At 34.3% G+C, this 12033-nt stretch overlaps 1 protein-coding gene and 1 long non-coding RNA gene across 2 annotated transcripts; both read right to left on the reverse strand.

The window, feature by feature from the left end:
- Positions 1 to 839: 839 nt before the first annotated feature.
- Positions 840 to 1373, reverse strand: LOC112028147 (cysteine proteinase 15A). The gene has a single exon (XM_024060799.2). It carries the CDS (start codon positions 1371 to 1373, stop codon positions 840 to 842), a length of 534 nt encoding a protein of 177 aa, XP_023916567.2.
- A 9776-nt stretch (positions 1374 to 11149) lies between these two features.
- On the reverse strand, positions 11150 to 11792 carry LOC136068858 (uncharacterized). The gene is made up of 3 exons (XR_010630166.1): positions 11577 to 11792; positions 11345 to 11437; positions 11150 to 11252 (listed from the first exon to the last, which is right to left on the reverse strand). It is a non-coding gene; the product is annotated as an uncharacterized LOC136068858 (long non-coding RNA).
- Between the last annotated feature and the right edge of the window lie 241 nt (positions 11793 to 12033).

Here is a 12033-nt window from a genome sequence, read left to right on the forward strand (position 1 = left end):
AAAAAAAAAAAAAAAAAAAAAAAAAAAAACATAATAAAATTTTAGTAACAGAGTTTTCCACTAAACTAAATGAGTTCGGATCACTGTCCGCGTATATTTTTTGGGTAGACATTCATTTGCTTCGCCAATAAGTTGGAGCAATAACCAATTAAAAAAAAAAAAAACCTAAATCACAACTTATATCCTTTTTTAAATTCCATCTATTTTTATTCCAATCCTTTAAATTTCATTTGTTTTATTCAGTCATCCAACTTCTATGTCCTTCTATCCAATCAGCAAAATTAAATTCACCAAAACAAGCTTTTTTTTTTTTTTTTTTTTATTATTATTATTTATTTATAGATACACTAGAATTTCACCAGTTCATGATGATTATGGTGTAGGCAGGTTTGAACTCCAAATTCCTGATCAGATGACAAAGGACTTTACCAGTTGAACTAACTGGAACTCACCACCAAAACAAACAGTACATTAACTTTGATCTATTTTCAATTCAATCGTTTGAAGTTTCACTCTTTTTCATTTATTTATTTATTTTTCAATTCAATCATTTAACTTCTATTCATTTCTAATCTACTCCTTCCATCCAATCCCCACAATTAAGTTCAACAAATTGGAGATTGGACAGAACTAATCGAAAGGACTAAATTGAAAATAAATTAAACAGAAATTACTCAAATGATAAGAATAAATTTTAAAAGACTAAATGATTGAAAACTTATCATCATTATTTAAATTAAAAAAAAAAAAAAAAAAAAAACCTGAATTGAAAACCGATTAAAGTCAGAAGATGTAATTTATAATTTAGCCAACAAAATATTAAATGATTTAACTTTCTTTTAACTCAATTCAAAATTGTAGAAATCAAAATTATTATTATTATAATTATTGAATAGTTTGAAAACCTGGTCTTTGACGCCGGTGACGGCGCCGTAATCACGCCAGTCAAAGTCGGTGGGGAGATCATTGGTGGGAAGAATAGGAGCCTTCTGAGCATCGGCAGGCAACCGCAGCCGCTTCAACCCGAGAAAGTTTCGCCGGAACTCAGCCGGAGTGAGATCCGAGAACTTCGTGACGCCGTGTTCAGCGCTGGGATCCAGCTTCTGGTGAATCTTGGCTCTGCGCAGGTTCGCCTTGAACACGCCGAACCTGTAATCGTGCTCCTCTGCGCTCCCGTAGCTTTTCCCAAACCTCGCCTTGAAGCTCGAAAAGTGGCGCTCCGCGTGGAGGAGAAGATCGTCATCACCGTCCGATGACACCACTTGCTTGATCAAAAGATCATCGTCACCACCGCCGTTGATTTCATCGGCGGATATGGTGGACGCGACCACAGAGAATAAGAGGAAGAGGGTGAAGAGAAAAGAGCGGTCCATTGTTGTTTGTGTAAGCAAACACTGTGCTGTGAGTGTGAGATATTTCGTATGTTTAAATATAGTTCCGAGAAGATGGTTGGTTCGGTTTTGGTTTGCTAATGTGGTTTTGACACGTGGTGTGATGTTATTTGTTGCAAGTTGAGCTCAACAAAACGACAGAGGGTGAGGTTTCTTTCACGACTTTGTGTAAAGTAACGAGGGACTATAGTCCATTATTGTTGCTTTCTCCGTTTCTTCATGGAGCGTGCCATCTTTGTTTTTTATTCATTATTATCTTCTCTCTCTTTTTTGTAACTTTGGATTTTTTGTGTTCCTTAATTTTTTTTTTTTTAAATGATTGTTTTAACTGATTTTTTTTTTTTGAGAAGATATTTTTGTTTGAGGTGCAAAGTGTTGGAAAAATGGTTTTACGCAAGTGTTTGTGTGGTTTTATTTTATTTTATTTTATAGCCAAAAAAAATGTGAAAGTTGCATGTCATATTGGAGTTGGGAATCCTCGATAAGAATATCCCTTGTTCAAAAACAACAAAAAAGAGAATAAAAAATTTACTCCTAAAGTGATGGAAATTCTTAATTTTCACTTAGAAAAAGAATTGGACTTTGGATGATCTTATATGTATAAGTAAATTGGCTATTGGGTTGGGCCTGGTCCATTTTGATTTTAATTAATATTTTATTTAGTGTCCATTTACCATGAGTATTGAGTATGAAATGGAACAAAATGTCTGTTCATTATCGCACCTTCTTTATATAGGTGCAACTATGTCTATAAGTAAAAGTCTCTCATTTTATTTCAGTAATATATATATATATATATCTGAAATATATATATATTTTATGCATAGAGTTATTCAAAGAGAAGAAACCACGGTTATGTTCGTTGTGTATGGAAATTGTAGTGTTTCTTCAGCGTGTTGTTGATTATTGTATCTTTGGAGGTAGAAATTCATGAGTCTCAAAGCAACATCAAAGAAATAGTGTAAAAAGCGAAATGTGTCTTAAGAAGATAATGTCAAACAATAGTCTTGATCAGTTTTGCATTAATTATGTATATTTAATTGTTTGTAATTATTTATGCATTAAACATGCATGTTATGTTTCTTGTTCTTGTTCTTGTTCACAAAATCACCACACACACACACACAAAAAAACTTTCCTTTTTTTTTTTTTGTGAGAAACCAGGCAATGAGTATTAATAAATAACAGAAAGCAATAGTTTTATGAAGTTTTAAGTTGTTTAAGTTTAGCAATATTTCTCCGGTGATCCTCCACCACAGGGATGAAGCCAGGATAGATTTGAATAGGTATGTTCTAAATATATTATCATTTGATTTATTTGGTTAGTTTTGTCAAATATTATAGCATAAGTGATAATTAAAGTTGTTAAAAGTTGAATATATTCCCATTTTATAATAAACTAATAGTAGTCCCATATGTTGCACGTTTTTGGTCCAATATAGTCTATTTGGTCCATTGGGTCTATTTCAGTCTGAATTGGTCCAATTTGATCTATTCAGTCTACTTGATCTATTCAGTCTACCTTGATCTATTTTAGTTCACTTCAATCCATTCAGTCTATTTTTGGTCAATTTAATCTATTTTGGTCCACTTTGGTCTATTTCTGTTTACTTCGGTCTATTGGGTTTGTTTACTTTGATTTGGCTAATATTTCATAATTACTCAAAAGTTTCTTCTTATTAAAAAAAAATTTTGTTTTTGTTTTTTGTTTTTTGTTTTTTGTTTTTTTCTATGTGTGTAAAAATGTGTTTGGGAGTGTTTAGAGGTGAGGGAGAGAGGGCAAGGGGACTGGAAATCTCCCTTTTGGCTAAATGATGATATTTCAATCTATTGAGTGAAAAATGATTATTAGAGCAAGTAGTGCATACCATAGTTGTCAATATCGTATGGTACGTAATATATATTGTATTGTATACAAAAAGTTATGTATCAAAAAAGGGTATTGGAAATTCTTATGAATCGTATAATGTGTAGGTGCATATTATATGAATAGTATATATCGGACGATGCATGAACAAATGATTTTAATCAAATTTTTGTACTAAAATTTGGGATTTGACTTGAGGCCAAATGCATTTCTAATTGTTTTTAAATAAAATTATTGGGCAACTAGTACTTTAGACTAATATATATAAAACTTGGCATGAGTTTTTTTTTTTTTTTTTTTTTTTTCATTGGCTCTCCAACTCTCTGCAGAACCCTCTCCCTCCTCCCTCTCTCTTTATTTTGATTTCAGGTTAGGGTCTCTCATTCCTTCACAAGTATAACTCAGAAGATTTTTTTTTTTTTTTTTTTTTTTTTTTTTTTTTTTAACTTAGTTGCAACTTTCAATCCACGAGACCACAAATGATAATTAAAAATTTATTTTGACTTAAAAATGATGTATTAACACTTTTACATTTGATAAATTTGAATATTTATATTATTTTAATTTGATTTATTTGGTTAGTTTTGTCAATATTATAGCATAAGAGATAATTAATGTAGTCATTAGTCATATATATTCTAATTTTATAATAAATATATCATTTGTGGGAGGGGATAAGATCTAAGCACATAATTTGGCCCAAGGGATAGAAGGGCCCATCTACGCTTAGGTTCTAACCCAACTCATGGATGAGAGTTCGAGGAGGGAGGATGAGGAGCCCAACTTCCAGAGGAGCAAGCCTATCTCGAGAAGCGTTGAGCAAGCCACTTGCACCAAAGGACAAGATACCAAGGAAGAGAAGACAATAGAGACGTGCAAGTAAAGAAGAGGGGAAATATCTAGATAATGTAGCCATCACCTTTACATTTAATGCATTGTACCAACTTAGCTGGCCGCGTTAATGAAAGAATGACTCCTAAACAATAATCTCACAACTCACAACACACTCTATCACCTCTAATAGAGCCCTAATGGGACAAGTATTCAAAACTAAGGCCTTTGGCTATACAAGAGGAGGGCTTAGATGCAACTTGATGGACTATATAAGGAAAGGAAATCCCTCCAAATTGGGGGACGAAAGATTGAGAAGAGAACATAAAAACTGTGTAGAACCATCCTGTATTAAGGACTTGAAACTTTTTATGAATATTTGCTCCTTGGCCAAACCCAAGTAGTGTTATTTCCAGATTTAGTTCCTCTTTTTATGATTCATTCAACCCTTTCTCCATTAACCTGGAAATTGGACTATATAAGTGCATTAAAATTGCCCTCAAAGCCCCATACTCTAACAAATTAAATGCACTAGGCCTTTAAACCTAACTCTACTATTATAAGTGGGCTTAGCCTTTTTGGGCTCATACAACATTTATAGTATATCTTTTGTAAATTTTCATGATTTTATACTGTGACTGTTGTAGAGAGGGAAAATTTCGACCTATCACAAGCTACACGTCACACTACTAAGCACCAAAATAGGCCAATTACAAAGCGCCTACTTGCTGCTAGGTTTTCTATCTATTACTCAGAACCAACAGAATTTGCCAAGTGTCATGCAAAAGAACCAATCATGCATCATCGCAGTGTAAGCGATGACATAATCAGCTTCGCACGTGTAAGCGATGTGTAAGCGATGAAAAAAAAAAAAAAAAAAAAAAAAAAAAAAAAAAAAAAAAAAAAGAAAAAGAAAAGGGAGAGAGAGAAAAAGGTTTGACCAAGTTTGACCTTTGACTTTGACCAAAAAGTCAAAATTTTCAAGACGGGCCTGTCCCACTCAGTTTTTCGAGTACATTCCGATTTTAGGATCCGTTTCTTCATTCAAAGCTCGGAAATTGTGCAAGCGTCCAATTTCCAAAAAGTTGACTTTTGCGTAAATGCTGACCAAAAGTCAAAATTTTTAAGATGGACCTATCTTGCTCAATTTTTCGCGTACATTCCAATTTTAGAGTCTATTCCATCATTTGAGACTCGAAAATTGCACAAATAACTCAATTCCAAGATAGTTGGCTTTTGTGTTGAAATCAACCCAAAGCCAAGATTTTCGAGCCAGACTTGTCTTGCATAGTTTTTCGTGACTTGGAAGTCGCCAATCTGACCCACATCACCGAAGTACTGACAATGTCCAAAACTAAAGCTCTCAATATCAAAATTTGAGATTCATCCATTTAGTTTGGATCCCCTCAGGGTTATTCTCCAGTCTTCATTAAGGCTTCCCTTTCAAAAGTACAGATGAACTCTCACAAGTGTGTCTTAAAATTGAAATCACATTGGGTCACCCATCCAACCTACAATTCCCCTTTCGGTGCCAAACATTCCCACCTACCATTCTTCATCTCTCTCACCTACCATTTTCGTTCCCTACCGGTCTCAAACCTACCATTCTCATCCACCGGTCTCACCAAAAATTCACATCCGCCATTCTCAACTATCCATCCATCATTCTTCATCTCTTCGCTATAAATAGAGGGGCCGGATTCATCAAGAACTCGCCCAGAAAAAAACACACTGAGTCATAAATGAAGATTTGCTTCTTTCAAATTTTCAAGTCCTCCTTCTCATAGCCATTTCTCACTATGGTTTCATCATTCTCAACACTCAGCAACTAATATCGCTTCATAATCAGTTTGAAACCGACCCTCTCATGGATCGGTAGAAACCCTCTTCACAGCATCATTGTAGTTTTGAAATCCAAACAAATTTTGTTTCTCCACCTAACAACCACCTTTGTCCATAAAGTTATTCATAACAAGGCCTGCATTGTGGCTCCATGCTTCTTCAGATTTGGTTGGCCAGGAAATCCAAGTCCAGCAAAGACACCGGTTCCTAATCTCAGGTCTCCCGTAGTCTCTTTCCAACTGTTTAGCCTTCCAACAGAAGCTGTGGTTCGAAACAAACAGCAACTCGGCTGGTTTTTAAGACCAGAATCACAAGTTAGCTCCATCTTTCACTTTGTTGTGCTTTCCCAACAAGTGTCAATAGGTGAAGATGGTAAAAAGTGTTGGGGTATCCTACAAATTGTCTTTCATCCAACACTTGAAACGACCTCCGGGGCACCAGTTCATCAGAGTTCAGCCTTTGGGGCTGGTATATGGTTGCCAAAACCATATTCCATGTTCCCATCAGCGTGGGATCCAGAGTTCATCGTTGCTGGTACCTCAAAACACATTTTCTGGAATTACTCCAACTTAAATTCAACTTGAAGTATTTCAGAATACACTTTTCTGAAATTACTTCAACTTAACGTCTGTCAGTATGGTCCAATCACGCATGCACATTCTACGACTCACTGTCAGACCACATGCAAACATATAGCCATCCCATTTTCAAAGGTGTATCTCCCAGAAACACCTACACCAAAGGGTTCCTGACATACAGGATCAGAACCATGGTGGCGTATGTTTCACCCATTCGCTTTGCTTCATCCCCGTCTTCTTCACCACCAACACCGTCATCTTTAGAATCTATAAGCTTCTGAAATTACTTCAACCTGGGTAAAACGATGACGCAAGTGCACTTAACCACTTTCCCACATGGCCTCGCCGTAATCCGAAGTATACTCTTCTGATATAACTTCACCAGCGGTTCTTAAAAACACGAGGCTAGCCCCATGGCTCCGCATGCTGTACCCAGTCACCATCCTCGCGTCTTCCCCATCTTCTACACCATGTGATCGTCGCCAACAATCCAAAAACACTCTTTTGAAGTTACTTCAACTTAATCTCTGTTGAGAAGGCTCGGTCATGCAAGTACATTCAAATACAGGCAGACCCCTTTTCGGTCTTACCAGATCCTTTCATATGGGTGGGTCTACTCCTCGGAAATTATTTCATCCTGTTAAAAGCTCCGCCACCTTCAATCACTTCATTTGAAGAGCCAAGAGTAAAAGTCTGTTTTCGAAACTCATTCTCACACCACACTCTGAAACTGTGTGTGTGAACGAGTCTCGAGGGGGCATTTGTAGAGAAGGAAAATTTCCGACCTATCACAAGCTAACATGTCACACTACTAAGACCACGAAATGCAGCCAATTACAAAACGCCACATACTGCTGCTAGGTTTTACTATTACTATTCAGAAGTCAACAGAAATTCGCCAAGTGTCATGCAAGAACCAATCATGCATCATCGCATGTGTAAGCGATGACATAATCAGCTTCGCACGTGTAAGCGATGACACAATCGGTCCAGCATGTGCAAGCGATGACATAAGCGGACCAATCAAGCTCTGCCACGTGTCACCAATCAAGCTCCGCCACGTGTCACTTACCTACCCCTAAACTCCTATAAATAGAAGCCTTCCTAAGGCATTTGGAGGGGATCAAATCCAAGGAGATCAAGAGATTTGGAGAGGACACCAAAATCATTTGAAGCACTCAGAAGTCCAGAAGCTCTGCCGGAACCAAGCTCTAAAGCCTCCAAAAACTTCAAGAACTTCAACCTTCGAATACGAAGAACATTCGAAGAGAAATCATCCAAATCATCCGCTTAGATCCAAAAGTCTGCGGGAATCAAGCCTAAAGTGTTCGAAACCTCAACAAATCACAAATCAGTGAAGCTCTACGGATTCAAGCCTCTAAAGCACCGAAGAACTTCCACCACAAACCTTTGAATACGAAGAACATTCGAAGAGGAATCATCCAAATCGTATTCCTAGATCTCAAAGTTCACTGGAATCAAGCTCAAAAGCCTCCAGAAACATCACAAACCACAAATTAGCGAAGCTCTACGGATTCAAGCCTCTAAAGCCCCGAAGAACTTCCACCACAAACCTTCAAAGATGAAGAACACATCAAGAACACGAGGGACACACGAAGAACACGAAGAACGTGAAGAACAAGGGATTTCTAACAAGCTCATAGCCAGAGATTCATTGTAATTCTGTTTCAACAATCTTCGATCTATCCCTCAACCAAATTGAAGGATATTTTGTGTTCAAATCAAAATTACATTATTACAATCCAAATCAACAAGTCTTTCAAGGAGATCGAATCAGAGGATAACTCTTTTGTAATCAACAGAGAATTGTACCACACATTCATCAATACAAATTCACATTTGTGACACTATTTTACTTGTTTGACTTTATTTCGAACCGAGAAATTTAGTCGTCCACATCCAGGTTGTTACCCTTCTATTTTGAAATTACAAGAGTGCTTAGTGTTGTAATTTACACATATCAATAGTATCAAGAAGTTTATTTAAAATTTTAAACCATTTTTTTCTTTTATAAAAAAGTTTATTTACTCCCTCATCCCGTCTTTGTTAGGCTTATTTAGAAATTAAAAATTTGAAGGGAATATCATTTTTTACCTAAAAAGGTACAGGTTTCCAAAATTATCCTCACTAATTTAAACTTTAATGAAAGAGAGAATATGTTATGAAATTTATTTATTGAATTTTTAAAGAAGAATTTATTTATTTTAGAACATCCCAAAATTGAATAGAGGTCTAACAATTTTTTGATATGGTATCAGAGTTCAAACTTCTTAGCATCACCTTATTCTTTGATATCATAATAAATTACCGATTATTCCAAAAGTTTAAGTAGTTAGATAACAAAGAATTTAATCATTTAACCATAATTTTACCATTGATATCATTTTTTTTTTCTCAGAGCATCAATTCCATTATAGGAATCTGTTCTCTTCAATACGTGAAAACTCATCTCTTTCCACAGATCTTTTTCTCATTTATTTCATTTTCTTTCTCTTCTCTGCTTTCTGCACTATGTTTGATTGTTTTTGCTCTACTCTATTTTTAATCTTTTCATTTCGTCAAAGCACAAAAAGGGTTCACGACTTAGCTTCTATTATTGTACACCTGACATTTACATGCAAAAACACCATACTACATACACATCTAGCATCTTTAGCAATGTAGGCATTTTTATTTTTTTTTTCACTCAAAATAAAGAGTAAAAGTTACTTTTTCATTTTGCTTACCTATGTTTTCAAATACATTTTTCAACAATGGACTCTATCCTTTTTCTATCTCATTTAAAAATTATTTTTATTTTTCTTTAAAATTTGTTTACTCATCCTTTCAAATACACTTTTTCATTTTTTTAAGTAAAAAAAGAAAAAAAAATCTTTTGCTAATAAATAATGACACTCCAAGCAAAGAGAGTCATTGTTCATGAGCAAGTTTTTCCCTCTATTTTAGAGAGACTGATAGACTTTCGTTTTAAGGGTTTATTCTAAAATAGAGAAGATAGGATTTAACTAAGTCATTGGAGATGCTTATATCATTATTCGCATCCTATTTTTTCCACTTGTTGAAAAGTGAAAACTTCTTCAACAAAACCCCATTTTAAAATATTTTTTATTGGGTTGAAATTTTGCTTTAATCATGATTTTTATTTTCACCTAAAAATCATAATCCCACCAAAAAATTCACTACAAGAAAATGTATTTTTAGTGACGAAAAAATTCGTCACTAAAAGTTCAGTTTTTCGTCACTAAGAACCTTTAGTGACGAAATTCGTTTCGTCACTGTAGCCCCGTCGCTAAAAGTCCTGGCGACTTTTAGTGACGAAAAATTTTGTCACTAAAAGTCCAATTTGTAAAAAAAAAAAAAAAAACTTTTAGCGACGAAAACGTTTTGTCGCTAAATGTTTTCCTCGCTAAAAACAATATTTAGTGACGAAAATATTTCGTCACTATAACCATTTCAGTTTATTAAATCATATTTAGTGACGAAAAATTTCGTTACTAAAACTATTTTCAGGTACATATAGTGACGAAAATTTTCGTCACTAAAACCATTTCTTACAAAATTCCACTGCATTTAGTGACGAAATATTTCGTCACTAAAACAATTTTTTGTTGCCATATTTGTGACGAAAAAATTCGTCACTAAAACTTATTTTCTGTTTTTATTATTTTCATGACGTTGATATTAACTTGTAACCTGTCATTACATTATTAAAACCTCACATTTGATTAACACATTTATTTCAACAACACATTTATAAAAAATCGATCCATACATTCCACAAATTAAAATTAAAACAAGTATCAAATTCAAACTCTTTCCATACAATAATTGTTTGCAACATATACAATAACTTAAGATGTTTTATAACAATACAAAAAAATGTAGCATAATATAATTAGAACCCCCTAAAGCCAAAAGATGTCCTCATATGTCTTCAAATAATACCAAAAGTAAATCCCCTAAAGCCACCAATAAGAAATCTGCACAAATATAAAAATAATACTACATTAAAATCGTAAAGTAAAAACATTAACTATCTTATAAAAAACATTTCTAACAATTAGTTTCAAATGATACATAAAAAAATGAAGTGTTTAAACTTAAAGATAAAGTACTAACCAATAAGTGATTTAACTTGGAGATGAACCACCCCCATAGTTAAAACCGTCATCATAACCCTTGCTTCTCAAAAAATTAAGAATATTCTTTTGGATCTCATCTTGCTTAGCTCGTGCCTCTTGCTCCTTAGCTCGCTCCTCTTCGTCCCTAATTCTAGCCTCTTTGAGCTTAATTATCTCATTTTCTAACTGATGAATACACTCTACCGAGGAAGTAGATGAGGCAGTGGTTACTAGAGAAGAGGAAGGTCTCATGCCGAGCCCTTTTACAATACCAGATTTTTTTTCTTAAAAACCAAGTTTGAGATTTCTTCTTGTGTAAGGGGAATTGCATTAGGATCTTGACAATGATCCTCTTGTACTTTGAGAATAGTTTCCTACCATTTGAAAGAGGAAAAAAAAAAAAAAAAAAAACAATCACAACATTAATACTACATATGTAATAACTTTACAAACATGATAAGAATGAAATAATAGGGATGGAATGATACACATACATATGTCGCTTCATCGTCATGGTGTATCCACTTTATGTGTTTGGATTAAAATGAACATCTTTGTAGACTTTTGCCAATTCAAGAACTTGACCGCCATTATTATTTGTCTAATTAATTAACATTCGAGTGTTAGTTATTTATAGTTAATTAATCACAATATGTAATATACTAAGATTTAAGAAAATGAAAAAGCGCGCACCTCCTCATCAACCCTAACAGCAAGTGCCTTTGTCCCGCATCTATGTTTGCCTGAAGTTTTGCTTCTATTTTCAAAATTAATTCTTGATTTTTCCTAATAAAGAACATTCAAGATATTTATTAGATCATGAATAAAACAGTATACATTTACTTCATCTAAGTATTAATCTAATCATTTGACAACATAATATAGTAAATATTGGATAATAATAATATACGCATAAATAATTTACCAGCCAGTCCTTATTGGTCCATCTCCCTTCAATGAGTCCAATCCATTGCTCAAGTGTGACATTCTTTGCCGGGTGGCTTTTTGCATAGTCTTCACCATGAGATTGTACAAGCTTTTTATAAGTCTGATACAACTTGTTAGAGCTGCTACTCAATAATCTTCCACATTTTGAATTTACTGTTTTCGTTACTAAGTTGGAATCTCCTTCAAGCTCAAACTGATCCTGTAAAATGAAGTATATATGTATTATAAAAATATTATTATATGAATTAATATACTTAGTGACAACCAAAACGAGTTAGACGTTATTAATATAAATTTACCACGATATTTTGAAGCACCACATTTCTAGTAGCAGCATCAACACTTTTCCAATTTTTTACGTTGTAACTGGACAAATTACTTCGCACTTGTACGCCAATTTGATTGACAAGCTTGCACGCATTCTTCCCAACAGG

Source organism: Quercus suber, unplaced genomic scaffold (genome assembly GCF_002906115.3).
Source record: "Quercus suber isolate HL8 unplaced genomic scaffold, Cork oak 2.0 scaffold_138, whole genome shotgun sequence".
Lineage (NCBI taxonomy): Eukaryota > Viridiplantae > Streptophyta > Magnoliopsida > Fagales > Fagaceae > Quercus > Quercus suber.

Bases quoted from the DNA above. Each gene is read 5' to 3' on its own strand.
- LOC112028147 (XM_024060799.2), bottom strand. From the start codon at position 1,373: ATGGACCGCTCTTTTCTCTTCACCCTCTTCCTCTTATTCTCTGTGGTC.